The following is a 17,227-nucleotide window of genomic DNA, read 5'->3' as shown; positions in this document are numbered from 1 at the left end:
AAAGAGATTTCCAGGTGACCAAAACAGGTGTGCGTGCTGGCTGACATGGTTCAGTAAAATTATAAACATTAAAGCCAACAGGTTAATTCAGATACCTGAAAAACTGTTCATTTTATGAAGAAAATTACAGAGGAACTGTCTAGGTTGTGGGAAAACAGCAGTGATGCTTAAGAATTTACCATGAAAGTGGTATATAAAGTTCATATTCTTGCTTTCTGATGCCATCAGACCCCATAAAACACATTGTCATCTTCCTTTTAAGGTATTTCTGCCTTGGTGAATGGATCATCCCTTTGTATGGTGGGTCAGAGAGTTAAACCTCAGCTGCTTCCATGGTTGTATCCTAGCTCTGGGAGGTGGTGTGGCCTCCGTTTAGTCTGTGTTGACACAGCTTTAGCAGCAATATGTAACCAGAAAGGCAGAGGGGATAGCAGCTGGCCGACCCCATCTCATGCTGTACTTGGGCAAGAACCAGCGTGTCTGCACCCATTGGTGTCCGGATACCGGAGTCAGCATGTCTGGAGAAGGTGTTCAGCATTTAGGAAAGCACAAGCCAACCAAGCAGCAATTCCTCTTCTCCTCTGGGAAGGCTTTGATGCTGAACTAGCCATTTCCCTACCTTGATTTCTCAGAGATTCACCTGTTCTGGGGTTTTTGATGCCGTATCTTCACAAGTGTATGTCGAGAGTGTCATCTCTGTCATTGATGTATATCACCTTTTTTTTTCTTCTCTGTTTTCTTCCCACTGTGCCATCTGCAGGCTTCTAAATGAAAGGACCTTGCCGGTCCTGAATGACAGCTTCTCTCCTGGCAAGCCGATGCCTTGCACATCTGCCTTTCCCATTTCCAAAGATACCAGCTGCGAATTAGCTTCTGTGTCCTACAAATGTCCCAACCTCCCTTCCCTCCCTGGTTACTTTTCCCTGCAATTTCCAGCTGTTTGAGGATTTTGCTGAGAACTGTGCTTCTGTTTGAATTGAAATTGCATTGGTTAGAGGGACCCCTAAATGCTGGTGTGATGCAGTGTCCTGATGGGCAGCTGCTCCAGCCTCCCCAGTTCCTTATGGTTTGTTTTGACACTGTGCTGGGTTGTCTGGGAAAAAAATAATAATAATGTTATTTTGTTTTAATGTGGTGGTGATTTTTTTTGTTTTGTTTTTGTTTTTGTTTCTCTTATTATTTTATTTTTTGTAGGGCCAGAGGAAATTTCTGCAGCTCTATACCCTGTTCATAGCTGGAATATAAAAAGCCTGGTCTGGGGTTAGGCTGATGGTGTCGAAAAGAGGGTCATATTCACATAATAATCACATAATCACATCTCTGGTGTGGGGGCGGCTTAGTTAATTAATTTACACGCCTGCAATGAGAGGGCTTTAACTCACACTTCAGCTTCCCATGTCTGGCACTCGGAGCTTCTCGAGCAGAGCTGGAACCTGTTGTTTTGAAAAGTTTTGAGTGTCACCCAGAAAAAAAGGTTTAGCTGTTATGTCTTCCTCTCTGGGGATGTAAAATTTTAGACAGAGCTGAACTGACTAACTCCAGAACTTCTCTGTTAATTTCTGTTAATTGCTTGACATTTTGTGTTTTAGCCATTTCTATTTTCAATTAGCTGTCAGCAAATATTTTCAGTGCAACTTTTCTGTTGCAGAAGGGATTTCCCATGTGTCTTGGCTTACAAAAACAAACAAATGCCTGTACCTATTTGGTGCCATACCATTTCAGTCATGATTTCAGCAGTAACCTAACAAACTGTGAGACTGTGTGCTGGTAAGACATGAGGATGGCTTAGCTTCTCAAGCAGCATCTTGACTTAAGCAGGTTTTTCATCACAGTTGCTTGGCTGCTTGTATCACTGGTTTTCAGAGATTTTATTATTACTACTATTTGTAAACTTTTTCTCCACCCTGCTTTTTTTTTTTCATTTTTCTTTTTAGGTCATTGTTTTTAAAGCTTGAGGAAAATGTTTTTGTTTTTTTCTTAAACTTTCACTCATGTTCTGTTCAGAAAACCAGTTTCCTGAGTCTTAATTGTATTTTCTATGCATTAAAAGCATTAGCCCCACCAAAAATACATATTTTTTCGTATTCTTGTTCAACATTTAAATAAGTGTGTCTCCTTTTGTTTCTGTGTACTACAGCCTTCCTGTACTGCCCAGTATCATTGATTACTTTGTCTGTAGAGTCAGCAGAAATCCCAAAAGAGGGTTTTCTTTGTTAACCTGTGTTTTTTCTGAGAGCTCAGCCAATTCTGCCAAAGCAGAACAAAAATAGAGGGGATCAGCCTTAAAAGTGGGTCAAAAGTTATTCATTGCTCAAAGCCTGTAATAGGAAGGGGGAATATTGGCAGAATTGGCTTTTTGCTTGCTGAAAAAATTCTGAAGTTGTCCCGGAGCATTAAAGCAGAATGGCTGAGCTCCCCGGTGGCATTGCTTTCTCTGGGTGGAAAGGCAGATCCGCAGCCACGTGTGCTGCCTTTTGGTGGGATAAACGCCATTTTGGAAAGTGTGTCGAGTGGGATCTGGATGGTTGAGTGCAGCAGCCACGAGCTATGGGTGCTCTCCCCACAAGCCACCAGCACCCGCTGCCCCCTTGCTGACAGGTGGCATATTGGTGGCAGGCGTGTTGAGGACAATCCCGACTGGATCTCAGCTCCTGATCATGAGTTGGCCATCCCAGCGGGTGCTAATTGCCAACCCTGGTGGCAGTCTTAGGAGAGAGAGGCCGTTATAAGTCTCTGGGGGAACAGGCTGTGCTCTCCAAATAAGTTTCAGGCTGATTTGGGGGATTTTATGTTGCCACTGTATATTGCCACACCATTTATTTATCTGTAAATAAGGGATTTAGGTCCTTAAGGCTTTAATCGCTTCTAATGTATCAGTTTTTGAAAGTATAGTTAAAAACAGGAAATAGAAACAGTGTTTTGCTTTTCTCTTTGAAAATGTTATTTTTCTGCTGATCTCAGTACTAAATCAAGGTTACTGTAAGTTTAGATACCTTGTTGCAAGGCGAGAACAACAGCATGGGACAGGATTCCTAGAAAATGTTTGCTTTGCCTCAGGGTTGGACATCAGGAGTATATTATTGTAAGGGAGCACAGAAACATTTAAGGTGAAATAAAGCACCGAGTAGTTAACCAGCAAAGCAATCAATGTGCAAGGATAGGTACAGGCCAGACAACTGCACGTAATATCTTGGCTTGCTATCACAAAAAATTGCTACTGTGGGATTTCCTATGTTAGCATACGTAGCTGAAAGTGAAATCTGAACTTCTTTCATGCAAACAGAAATAACGTTCTATTTTGTTTCTTTATCTTTAGGAAATGCAATCAAAAATTTTAGGGAGAAGTTTGAAACATATTGATTGCATTTTAAATGCATATTATTGAAGCTCTTGAGTGTTTGTTGAACTTGGATCATCTCTTTTTCACAGTGTTTCAGACTGTAAAGTATTAGTAATTCTGTTTAAGTTGCAGCTAAATTACTAACTAACTTTTGTCTCAAAGATTTTTTTAAGTATATGTGCCAGCATAGTGTGCAGCAGACTTTTTTTTACTACATGCCTTTCTGTGCTTCTTACAGTCATCTAAAGTAGTTTTGGAATTAATGAGCTGTCAAATCCCAGGTAATGAATGAAAAGAACCGACAGAAAATCCTGTCATTGTTTAAGAAATTCCAAATAATTAATGGGAAAAAATGACAGAGATTCTTTTAAGATATAGAAGAAATTCTTCATTGTGTGACTGAAGAAATTTTAAAATATGTTTGGAAAAAAGTAGATATACTGCTTATGGCTTAATTCCAGTTCACTCTTCTTCTGAGATAATGTCTTGCCAAGTTTGAGATAAAAGGATTTGCTGTTTTCAGGAATGGGTTCCTCCTCCACAGCTTACCTGTTATAGATTCATCTCAAAAGGAAAAATTTTCCTGATTCCTTTATTCGCCATTCTGGGCATATTACAGATACGCAGTCAGCATGCTTGTAGTGAGGATATTTTGGGTAGAAGTACTTATCACACAGAAGACCTTGTAAACTACAGGTTAGGTCTAGGGAAGGAGGGGTGTTCCCTCATGTTTCATGATGCCCATTTATAAAGTTCTGCTTTACCCATTCAGAATAATGCCTCTGCTGCTGTTGTTTTTCAGGTAACTGTCTCGGATGGGGGCACATCTCCCAAGCAGTCCTCAGTTTGGGTGGTGGTCCAGGTTCTGGATGAGAATGATAACAAACCACAGTTTCCGGAGAAAGTCTATCAGATCAAATTGCCAGAGAGGGATCGTAAGAAAAGAGGGGAGCCAATCTACAGAGCTTTTGCTTTCGACAAAGATGAAGGCCCTAATGCAGAAATCTCATACAGCATTGTGGATGGAAATGAGGATGGGAAATTTTTTATTGATCCCAAAACAGGGATGGTTTCTTCTAGAAAGCAGTTCACAGCAGGGAGTTATGACATATTAACAGTAAGTACTCTTCCGTCAATATATAAACCCATGATGTGACTTTTTTTAAAAAGAACAGACTGTTGTATAAAGAGTGATACATGACTGTGTTAAATCTGTGACCTATATATAAAGTCATAGATTAGGTCTGAATGTATTAAAAAATCTGATGTACACATATAGCTACAAACAAGCAATTGAGTTTGAGAGTGTTCATGCTGTTACATATACTGAATTATTCTGACTGCTCAGAATTAGCTTGCAAATTGTTGACGTAAGTCATTCCCTTAAATGCACAAAACTGAAGACCGTGGGCTTGTCTGCTTACAAAATTATGTCATGTTGAACTGGGCTACAAATGGATATACAACTTCTGTGTGGACATAACTGCTTGCCCTCATGGAAAGGTCCTTACAATGTCCAAATCTGGAAGCTTCAGGGAAGGGAAGTACTGTATACTGTATGTAATAGTACCTTTCTTGGTGCATTAAAGGATTGAAGTGTGGCAGCAATTTCAGTTAAAAGTAATCTCTGTCAAAATTATTCTGCCAAAACTCAAACTATGTAAACGTGGCCAAAGACAGAAAGGAGACAAGATGGTGTTGTTGGTATGAAGAAAGACAGAGCTTGCATGTGTAATCTTCACCTACAGCAACAAGCTACAGTTGTATTGGAGGAGTTCACCAAAAATGTACAAAATAATAGACAGAAAATTGTCAGAGGTCCACAGTGAGGCCCGTAGTAAAGGAAGCAATGTCATTTACATTCTATTTTACATTTATAATAAGTCTCTGTTGAGATACTTTCATAGGGTTGAAAATTGTGACAAGAAAACAAAAGCATAAATACCAAAATATTGAGCGATACCCAGTAATTAGAGGCCAGCACCCTTTGAGTGAATGCTTTTCACTGTGCAGAGGTGGAGGGCACGTCTGGGATCTGCCCCCTTTTGTAATGTAGCAGCTGAAGGTCTTCTACTCAGCTTCTTTCCCCTAAGGGCCTGCCAGCCTGAGCCGAGCAGGGTGATGAGCGCTAGCACCAAACCCACTTAACACATTTCCAGAGAAAGAAATAGGGTATGGTATTTCAGGAAAATATTTCCTATTTTAACAGGCATAGTAACAGCATTTTTGTACGCCAGTAGTCCTATATAGCCAGAAGCATTTACTTATGTTTTAAAAGAAAAATCCCTCGTACTCCCAGGGCATTGATGTTATTCAATGAAGCACCCATTTTGTAACCTACATTCTCCCTTGTCTTATCCCTAGTGTTTGTCACTGGTCATCTTGTCTTTTCTGTCCTAAAACCATAAAGCATGGCAGGCAAATATCGAGTCTATCCATCACTCTAGTATATATTATAAAATAAAGAATTAGAACCAAACTGGGCAGCACTAATGAACACTACTGAGAAACGAAAACAAGGAAAATAGATGTGGCAAAATTTTAAGTTATATTTGTTTTGGAAAATGGGGGAAATGATCTGAAACATAGTTAACTCAATTATAAATACTAATGAAAGTAATATAAGGAATACCAATCTTATCTGTAATACAGATGACGAAAGCAATCAAACATGGTCTGGGTGAGCATGTGTTCTTAAGTGCATGGCTTAAAACACAGGGACTTCCACCTTTGCTGCAAGAGGGAACTGCTTCGAAGATGTCATCGGAGAGGGAAGTCGGCTCTGGAGACAGAGATCTATGTATGGAGCACATCTCCAGGAGGCCTTACATCAGCAGTTCTAAGTCAAAATGTTTCAGTTTTAAATCAGTCTTTTCAAAGAAAAGTTAAACTGTAATGGAAAAAATGAGTAACAGTGAAGTGCTTAAATCCCTCTTTTTTTCCTGGGATTTTACATAAAGATTAAAAGTCTGTTTTCCAAGAAGGTGTCTTCTTGTGATAGAATTAGGTCTGAACTGCCAAGCTGGGATGCTCAGTCTGGGTCCTGTTTTCTTTACACCCACTAGATAAAGGCAGTGGACAATGGCCGGCCCCAAAAATCTTCAACTGCACGCCTCCACATCGAGTGGATAAAAAAGCCTGCGCCCTCGCCAGTGCCGCTGACTTTTGATGAACCCTTTTACAACTTCACCGTCATGGAAAGTGATAAAGTGACGGAAATCGTTGGGGTGGTCTCTGTGCAGCCATCTAACATCCCTCTCTGGTTTGATATTGTCGGTAAGTTGGGAGCCGGTGGCAATGGGAAGAAGCTTCAGAAGCAAAGTGTATGGCTATGTGGTTTTGAGAGCAAGACAACTAACCGTGAACTGTCTCCCCAAAATTAAAACCACTTTTGTAATGCTGAAATGGAAATGCTATTTATATATAGCAATAACAATAATAATAATATTCCTGCTTTTGTTATGACTCCTTAGCTAAGCTGAAAAAAGCGCTGTATGGCTGAATTGTTTTTTTTCATAGTATGTTATTTACTGCAATCTTAATGTTGTCTGTCATTTAAATTCTATTGTCATACTTTGCTAATCTCATTTCTAAATGTATTTATGGTACTTAGACTTGCTGTCCCTCATTTCTCTCTTTCTTCACCTTTTTTTCTGCATTCTGTTCTTTTTTTTCTGCTTCCGACTGCCCTGCTTCAAGGTGGCAAGCATGCTCGAGAGATGTTCTATATTCTACAGACAGCTTGTGGGCAGAACTGTTCAACAGAAGGTACCCTTAGTGCAAACACATTTGCTAAAATACAACTATCCAGGCTGCCTTTTATTTTTGCAAGTTCTTTGAGACAATTTATATTACATCTTTCATAAGTGCCTGTGACAGGATGCAATGCGACACATGGATGTGCTGCGTTTCTTTCTATGACAGCTTTTACCGTATTTGTGTCCAATTATTATCATTTTATTCACGGATTTTCCACAGTTTATCACAAATAATTAATTCAAACTTTTCACAGTCCAGTGCCATCCATTTAACTGTGAAACAGAATGGGATGCATCAACATATGGGTTACAAATGGAGCCACCAAAAGTTTGTCTTGAATGCAAGCTGAAAAAGAGAAATGTGTTTTGATGTGAGATTTCAACCACAAAATTGCCTCACATAAAATTGCTTACAAAAATAGGGAGGGAGAAGTATACTTAGCAAAGCAGAGGAAAAGCCATAGAAGTATTAAAATCCCAGGGAAATGCGGTTAAGGATGTAGTTGCCAGAAAGACAGGGAATAGAGGGTCTCACTTGGTTGTAGTGGAGAAACAGGAATCCATGTTTCTAAGCATTGTTTCCTTGCTTCTACTGCTAATTCAGTTATGTCATTTAAAATAAAAGATTTCCAAATCGAAACTTCCTCCAGCAGCACAATGACCCTTGCAAAGTTATAGTGGTATTTAATATTTGCAGATACTTGTAGGTAATGTTTGTGTATCCTGGGATGTCAAACACTGTCTGCACAAAGTGGTGTTGAAGGGTTATAAAGCAAATACTATATGAAAGATTAGAGAAACAAAGGCCTTTGCCACAGACTTAGTGGAAAGGGTGCATCAGCAGTCTTTATTTGCAGGGATTGAGCCCGGCTTCCATTTCAGCATAGCTATTTGTGGATGGGTTTAGCCAACAGGAAGGGCGAGGACCACAAGAGAAAGGGTCTGTCAGAGTCATTTTCATCCACCTTTTATTGCCAATTTGTGCAGATGAAAGGCAGAAGCAGCTGCATTTCCTCTTTGAATTTGTAGCAAGGTTTCTGGTGCCAACAGCATTAAAATTAAACCCAAAGCTATTATCATGTTCCGGGGTTCCTGCTAGCCTCTGGGGAAGGACAGCATATGTTTCCTACTGTTTCCCTCCCATTCCCTTGGCTGTTTCAGTATGCTGCAAGCAATTTATTAGCTAATGTTTACATTCCCTTTTTTTTCCTCACTGACCCTAACTTTCGTCCCAGGAGAAATCCATCTTTATTGATATTATTGACACTTTTTTCCCATTTGAACCTTTTGCTGGACTCCTCTGCCCTTCACAGCCTTTTGGTCTTTTCCTTGGTGAATTCACCAACTCATTAAAATGCTGCCTGTGTTAAGCACTGAGAGAAGCCCCCGTTCTTCAGCTGCTTTCTTTTACATTGTTAGACTCATTTGCAATCTAGCAACACTTTATAATAATATTTCACGTTTGCCTCACAGAGGTGATGGGAAGAACATAATGAAATTTAAGTGTTTAATTTGTCACTTAATGTGACCTTTATGGCTAAAATACTTCAAATGGATTAGATTTTGGCTATTCAAACAATGCTAATGTTTTCCTTATAGGCTATAGCTCCTGATGCTGCACGATGTACAGGTTCACGGAGACAGAGCTCCCCTAGACTTAATGAGAAATCGATGACCCTGACCACTCAGTTCGGTACTGTTGCCACATGAATGTTGTCGTTAAATATTACTGCTGTTATTTACAACAGCGCTAGCAACAGCCTCCGTTTCTGCAATACGAATAGCCAGCAATCCCAGGCATGCAGAAGACTTGTTGTTCAGACGCTCTGCATACAGGCTGCAAAGACAAAGTCCACCCTGAGAGGGTTATAGATAGTGTTTCATGTTTAGATTATCTTTGCTGCCTTTAGTCAGTGTCAGTATCAAGAACACTTATTCTTCTTGTTCTGCATTATCATCCTGTATAAAAAAAAAAAAAAAAAAAAAAAAAAAAAAGACATATCAATACTTTCCTTTTGGAGGAACACTGGGAATTCTTCACTGAGAGGGTGGTGAGGCCCTGGCACAGGCTGCCCAGAGAAGCTGTGGATGCCCCATCCCTGGAGGTGTTCAAGGCCAGGCTGGATGGGGCTTTGGGCAACCTGGTCTGGTGGGAGGTGTCCCTGCCCATGGCAGGGGGCTGGAACTGGATGGGCTTTAAGGTCCCTTCCAGCCCAAACCGTTCTGTGATGCTATGATTCTAACAGTGGTGTCTAGGGCTGAAAAGCCCGGTGAAAGACATAGGTTATTAGTAGAAGTTAGTTCTAGGAAATGGAAAGCTGTACAGGACTGCTGATGCAAGAGAGAGTTTCTATGCTGTTGTAAAACCTAGACCTGATCCTACTCCATCTGGTATTTTGTGATTTTGGACCTCTGTGCACAGTTCACAGTAATGTCAACAAAAGCCCTGAAGGCTTATGTAGAGGCATGGTTTAATACAGAGTTTGCAGCTTGACCTTTATGTTTATGACCTTTTCAAACTAAATGGGCATTGGAATTCCAGAGGACCTCTTTTTTAATGCATAACGTGCACTTTCCCCAAGCTAAAGAAGGGGGGAAGGGTGGCTGAAGATTAGGCTTTCTAGGATGCTGTTTGCCTAACTTCAGCATCTAATTTGCACCTACATTGTATGCATCTTAAATAACTGCTTATTCTTCAGCTAATCACCTCTAAGATAGGGAATGGTGCCTTGCAGACAGGGAGACTAGAGACAAACAGGACTGGTTGGTTATTTTGTTGTTTAATTGGGAATGGTTGCGATGTCACTACAGTTTTCTGTTTTCAGAATGCATTCAATGCCATTCTCAGTTCATGCAGATCACACAATGCAAAAGACATGAATGCAGGTTGTTTCAGTTATGTTAAATTTATTCAGTCATTTCCAAAAAAAAAAATCTAATTTTAAAAGAAGTTCCAAGATAAATCATGACATCTTTATTTCTCCCAGGTAAATTGAGCCCTCTGTCTCTTTCTTCCTTTGTTAGTGGTGGAAATGGTGTGATGATTACTTTGACCACTGGAGCTAAGCTGCATGGTGCTAGTTTTTGCTTAAGTAGCATGTTGCACAACATCTCTCTGATTCTCCAAATAGGCCTCCCTCTGTCTTTCCCAGCCCATGCCTTAATAAAACAGCCAAATTTTTAAAGTACATCTGGACTTTTTTATCAAGGGTGCTTAAATGGCAATAATTTTAAGATCTATTAATTTTAATTAATAGTCCATATAATTCACAGTTCTGCAAATTTTCATTAACATCAAAAACATGTACCTCCCTAGCCTCCTTTCAATTATATTCTGTGAGAACTAGCTAATATACCTTCTGATTTATTTTCTGCTTTTTTGCCCTTACCTTCGGCTTCTTAGCAGCAAACCCAGAGCTTTGACTCTCCTTGCAATAGTTTTATCTTTCTGAAAACTTAAACTCTGCAGTATTTTCTTCTTCTTAGTGTGATATAGTATGTAAGACAATAAATCTTTGCATGTTATGTTACTAATATGTATTATGTTGTGATTAACAAAAGTCTGTAGTCGAATGAGTATTTCTTAAGGCAATCATTAAGTTTATTTCCTATCTTTTGGAAATGGAAATATTTGAAATTTGGCCATTGGTTCTTTTCCTGGAAATCCTAGAGGCACTTCAGACTTGTCTGTGAGAGTCAGGGTGAATTTGCTTTCTGTATTTTCCTCTGAGTCTCTTCTCTGAGCAACGTGAGAATTGTAGCAATAGAGACCCACTTTATCATCAGTGTCCTCAGTGTTGCTAGTTTACTTTGGGGCAAGACAAGTAAGAATCCTTTCTGCTCTGAGAAAAGTTGTCCCAGAACACTATTCTCTAAATTAGGTCATCTCCTGTATTTCTCTTCTCCTCCACTCTTCCGTCATGTTAAGCCAAATGAGACTTGTGTGAAGATTGTGATACATCCTGGCTTTTTTACATTTGAACATGTACCTTAGCTTGTACGTTCTTTGCTATCTGCCAGTGAAGGAAGAGTCTTGGTTTGGGGATGTCCTCCTCCAGAATTCAGAGTGATTCATCTTGGCATCTAAGACCCAACAATTCAGAATCTCTACAGTTATCAGACATTTCTCAGGTGTATATTCAATCCCACTCTTCTTGATCATTCCACTGGAAAAAAAGGAGAAAGGCCCTCAGATGGGACTCATTTGCCTACAACTCCTCCAGGTTTGCTGACATGTTTTCTTCTCAGAGGAGGAAATGATTTCTCACAGCAGGATAATCCTGTCTAAAAGAGCATATCAGCAGCTGATAGGAACATAAAGAGGCTCAGCCTCCTACCAAAAATAAACTCCATCTAGGACAAGCACTACAAAATAACCTTCATTGCTTGCAGCAAATATAATAATCAAAATGCAAGCAGAATATGCATGAAAATGATTTTTTTTTTCTTGAATTCAAAAAGGGTATAGTGGTAGCTGCACTGTATCTTTCCTTACACAAATTTGCTAGTTGATGTCTAGAAATCCCTTTTAACAGTTCAGGAAGCTTTCCTTGACCAAATTGCACCAAATGTGTGGTAAGCCTGACATCAGAAGATCCCCTCCTTTTAGTCATGTAAGATTCAATGCCTTTTTTTTTTCCTTAGCCATCTCTTTTTATAAAAGGAAAATTATTTTTTTCTAGCATGAAGGACTTTTTTCTCAGAAGAAAAATATGCTGATAGTGATTATGAAGCCCAGAAATGAGCTAAGAAACAAGGTGACACTCCAGATTCAGTCATAAAAATGTAATCAACACTACTCTAAACCACGAACACAACTGATAGGCTGTTGAATCAGAGGTGTTCAGGTTCAGTTCCCTGATACCTCCTTCTTACACATGCTACATAGCATCTCCCAAATTGAGAATAAGGGCTGCGCTGGAAAGCAGTCATGAAGCTGTAGCAAGGACCAACAGATAAGCTCCTTTGTACCAGGGGCTGCTTCTGCAGCTGTCCTGAGTTTGATAACATCTGGAATTGGCTACAGTTATATTGGAAAATCCTATATAAATGACACCATGCTTTCAGATAACATAAAGATCTCCTAGTTATGGAAATTTACTGCTTCCACAGTTTATGCAAGAGCATAAAGATCAATCTCAAGAAATTAAGGGTAGAAATCATCTCATTTCACTTTAGATGTCCGAAGTGCAGACATAAATATCTGTGCTGGCTGTCTTTGGGAATCTTAACAGTCAATTAGAGAAACAAAGCAATTTCTGTATTAATTTATAACATCCAAACACAATATTCAGTCTCACCTAAAGATGACATTGCAACTAGATGTGGATTTTTCCCACCCTAAGGGTTTCAGTTTATCAGGGCATTTCAAGGGAATTCTTTAATCTATACTGAAGATGTATCAGTATTACATCTTAGCCTGCAATGTATTGGCAACAACAGCCAATTTCTCTTAAGTCATTCAGTGTTAAAATGCCTTTTAGGACAACCTGAATAGCCACTTTGCCCGTTCAGTTAACTTGCCTTTTTTATCACTGATTTTCCCAAAGTGGCCAAGGAACTCACAGTGTTTGATCTTCATTTGAAATATTTCTTTCCTAATGCTATTGCAAGCACATTAGCAAAGACAGCTTCTACATATCTTGTATTTGAAAGCAGGTTTCTGTAGATAATAAAAAGGAAAGCATGTGCCACGTGCTAGAAAATGGAATAAGTAATATAAATTCACATTAATAAAACTGAACAGATGAACGAAATTTCGTCATCCTTAGTCTGCTTTCATCCTAAGATTGTGATCAAAGAAATTGTTAAATGGTCAATAGTAACATTGGTAAAACTGATACTGCTGAAGTTTACAGCAATGCAAATAAACTTGCATCAAAAGGATTTGGAGTTACACAGCAGCATGCTTTTGAAAACTGGCCTCAGAATACTCAGTACTCCAGAAATGTGTGACGCTGATGCCTCCTCAGCTGTCACCTCTTACAGCCTCAGCCCTCTGTCCTCTATGTGAGCACATTTTGGAAGAAAGTTGCTTCCCATGCAATTCCCAGAATAGTTCAGCTGGACTAGTTTTTAATAGAAAAATCCTGATTTTTTTTTTTATACGACTCCTTTCTGTCTATACCCTTTCAGCACCCATCTTTCAAAGATAATTCTATTGAGTGCTTCTCTGGGGGCTTCAAACAGGCCTTACACAGACTTTACACATTTATTAAGACTTACAGTTTAGCATTTATGCCGAATTCGATAATTATACTTCAGTGTAACTTCAGAAGAATTCATCATATGAGGTTCTGTTCTGAGGGTGTGTCAAGGCTGAGGAGCAGTACAAAGTATTTCCAGACCATCTCTAGTACTCTAGATGAGGGGCAGGACACAATATCCCAGGCCAGATGAGAGGTTATTCCCAGAAGTTCAACCATTTGGCAGGTTCTTCATTGCCAACAGTAGACCACGGTCTATATGATTTATTCAATTCATATTTTATGGGAAGAATATATCACATTTTGTGAAAGTGTCTTGAAGAAGTTGGGGTATTTGCAACACACATACAGTGCCTTCCAAACCCTGCAATAAGCCAATAGAGGAAGGGCATTTAAAACATTTATTGTTAATCCTTCCATTTTCTCTTCTTGGAATTTTTAAAGGCATGGTTTCTTTGGACATGTATGCCAGTTGATAGCATATAATTTTTGATTGCTTATTAAGATGGTTATTATGCATCTTGAAGTATAGGCTTTCATTTTGTTTTCATGGTTATCAGTATGAAACATTCTCTTTGTAAAGTGCCTACTGTCCCAAGGCTAGCTTCATTTCAGCAGAGATCTCCTCGCAAGAATCTCAAACTCTCTTCTTCAAAGGATGCTTTTTCAGCGTTACTTTTCTTGGTACAGTTTTTCTCAAGTAAATCAATTTAAAACATTAATTGGGAGATGACATCTTTTTCTGCCAGACTAACTTTAAAAATAATAATAATAAAAAAAAAACTGAACGTATGATCAATGTCCAAATACTTTAGTATTGCTTAAATGTCAAGGACAATTACTTTTCTTTCCTAGTGTCAAATAATTTTAAACATATATATATCAATCGAGAAAAAATATGCAATTTGGGCTTGCAGAAGGAGGTTAGGGAATAAGCAATGTTTCTATGCTCCATAAATCACTGCAGATCCAGTGTCAGTATTTTCTTGGAAAACCACAACAGCATCTGTTAGGCTCAGAGCTATAAATATGTATATACATATATTCAGCATAGGGAAGCCTGATGTCACGTCTGAAATCGTATTTGGATTTTTTTCAAAGGGCAGAAGTTCACCAGTTCTGCCTTTCTTTTGCATAGATCACCTGTTCTCTTATTCCTTCTCCCCTTTTCTTCTCACCCTACCTGAATGGCTTCCAAGGCAGATACAGACAAAGCAGTGCTTCTTCTAGCTTACACTTTCTTTGCAGTAACTTGAGCAAGAGTGAGAAAGAAGTGAAGGTTTCTCCGTGTTAAAGTATTTAGGGGCTGCAATTTCATTCTGTTCACCTGCAGTTATTCCTCTAAATCTGCATCTTCTTGGAATGCCAAAGCCTTTCTCCTCTCACTAAATGCATGACTATTTCTGAGAATAAGTATGGTTATTGATCAGCAAACCGTGCAGATACAGGACTTGAAGGCAGAGCAAGGAAAACTGTCCCCTCCTCTTCTCTGTCTCCAGCCCTAAAATGAGAGACATTTTGTGATAATACAGAAACTACAATATATATATATATTTATTTTGCATAAGAACTAAGTCAGTGGAATGGAGATGTCTTTCTACCTGTGGATCTAATGCCAAGACAGCAGCTCTTACGCAAGTTTTATTGCCAGTGGTACTTGAAAGCCTTTTACCACTTTGCAGAACTGGATCGTCAGAGTCTGTAGCTAGTGGCATTGCATTGCTGTGTGATGAATATACCTTAAGAGTTCGTTTGTCAGCAGTGTTGTGTTCCACCTCTCCCTGTCCCCAGCCTCCAAAAATTACAGACTCAACTCATAATAAATTTCCCTTTAGAGTTGAGTGAGTAAGAAGCAGCTTAGCAGCAGGGAGTGTATGCTTTACTTTTGAACATAATGAGTGGTTCTAATTTATAAACTATAGCTGTGGCTGAGAAATCCTGTAACCCTTTAATCTCAAATTATTTATAGCTTTCTCCTACTTTTTAATAGATTTTTTTTCTTTTACTTTTTTTTTTCTTTTACCTGAGACTCAGGAGGGCTTTTTCACTGCTGCATCATTCAGTGTGTGACAGGATAAGGGGATATTAGTTTCAGAACAGTGCTTTGTGAGGGTTTTTTTAATGGAAAGGAATTTATGATGTGTATCCTGTCAGATCTATTTAAATAATTCCTAAAAGACTAGTAGAATGTGACCTTTGCTGCCAGTAATTTTCATTGTCCTTGAAATTAACATAAAAAATCTCTATTTGCATTTTTAAAATTGATTATAATTGTAATTTTTAGACTCACTTAGTGGTCTTCGCACCCACAAGCATCAGTGAGAAATTCCTGAAAATAAAATTTGTGGAACAAAACCATCTTAAAATGATTTTTATACAAAAAGATTATTGTGCTTGTTCATTACTCAAACTGCAAGGGCAACATCTTACGGGCTTATAGCCATTGCATTCTTTTTATAGACTCAGTTATGGTTCACTTAAATATACAGCTAGATTTTTTTCTTGTAGTGCATTTTAATGATATCTGCTTTCCAATATACAAACTGTGCTTTGAAATATAAATGAGTTACGAACAAAAAAATATCAGTAGATGTACTGTGTATGCTAAGGCAAGCCATTAAGATGGATGCCAGTAAACAGATATGCCCACTTTTAGGAACATTTGCGATGGAAATTTTCCAGAGATGGCTAATTTAATTGTATTTTTGTGCAACAATTAGGAGGGAATTACGATAGTTCTTTCGACGCGGAGAAGGGAGTGGGCACTATTGTCATTGCAAAGCCCTTGGATGCAGAGCAGAGGTCAATATATAATATGACTGTGGAAGTCACCGATGGAACAAACATTGCCACGACTCAGGTAGAATATCACATTCCTTTTCTGGCAAGTTTTTCATTTGTTAGTGGAATGTATATGCTATAAAAATTAATAATTTTGTCATTCAACTAAAACCTCATCCTTTGAGACCACTGTTAACTAATGGAGGGGATATTTTTCAGAGCCTTTCCATCTGGTTGTAAAGAATGGACTGGTGAATGCTTCAAAGCGGTATTTCTCCTTTTGTCCTCTTTGTGCTCACACAAAAGTAATTTGCCTTCCTCCAGCTGAGGGAGTCCCTATCACCAGCAGCAATGATAGATTTTGACAATTGTATCACCACATAATGGTCCAAAATACAACAGTGCTTCTGTGGTGCTGGGGAATATTGCTATTGATTGTATTAAATGGAGTTTATACCTCTCATTCTCCCAAGACCCAAATGTGTGACACCAAATCAATTGTTCAGAGACAAAATTGTTCAGAGGGGACACTTAAAATTTAAAGGATCTCTCCTTTTAGTGTCACTGCCTGTGATTACATTGTCTTTTGGGGGACAGCCCCAGTCAACCCTTTAAAACCAGTCTTTCTGATCAGGGTCAGTGCCTTTCAGCAATTAAAAAGTCAGGCCAGATAAATGTGAAGGGCTAGAATAATGCTGGCTCTGCCGCATCCCTGGGGGAGATCCTGACACGCAGCCTGGGTGTGCTCAGTGGGAACCAGTTTGGGGAAGGTGGTTGGCACATTTGACCATTTTGCTCCACTCTAGAATTGGGACACAATGATGGTCATGGCACAGGGACAGGGACTTATCAGTCCAGGCAGTGCTGGGGGGACTCCAAAACCCTTCAATAATAGGTGGGGTTGTGGAGTATGGGTTAGCTAGAGCCTGAAATCCTACATCAGAGTTAATGTCCAAGTGTAAAGTCTGCTATAGCCTGAATATTATATGACACAGGGAAAGACACATACTTGCTTGTACAAGACACCTGTGTGCAGTCTTGAGTCCCAGTTTAAATATGGTCTATAAAGGAAATAAAAAAATAGGCTTGTGACGTGATTTGTTACATGATAATGCAGAAGGAAGGCCTGAACATTTTTTATT

The 17,227-nt window shown here is 39.1% G+C and overlaps 1 protein-coding gene across 1 annotated transcript in view; it reads left to right on the top strand.

Annotated features, from left to right (window-relative positions):
* The window catches only part of FAT3 (FAT atypical cadherin 3), a 428,576-nt gene that overhangs the window by 313,721 nt on the left and 97,628 nt on the right, over positions 1 to 17,227 (top strand). The window contains exons 7-10 of the mRNA XM_035542387.2: positions 4,143 to 4,457; positions 6,406 to 6,616; positions 7,040 to 7,108; positions 16,025 to 16,164. Of these exons, the coding sequence (XP_035398280.1) occupies positions 4,143 to 4,457; positions 6,406 to 6,616; positions 7,040 to 7,108; positions 16,025 to 16,164 (735 nt within the window). The remainder of the gene's footprint in view (positions 1 to 4,142; positions 4,458 to 6,405; positions 6,617 to 7,039; positions 7,109 to 16,024; positions 16,165 to 17,227) is intronic.

Source organism: Cygnus atratus, chromosome 1, assembly GCF_013377495.2.
Source record: "Cygnus atratus isolate AKBS03 ecotype Queensland, Australia chromosome 1, CAtr_DNAZoo_HiC_assembly, whole genome shotgun sequence".
Lineage (NCBI taxonomy): Eukaryota > Metazoa > Chordata > Aves > Anseriformes > Anatidae > Cygnus > Cygnus atratus.
Note: the sequence above shows the minus strand (reverse complement) of the source record. Positions and strands in the feature narration are given on the sequence as shown.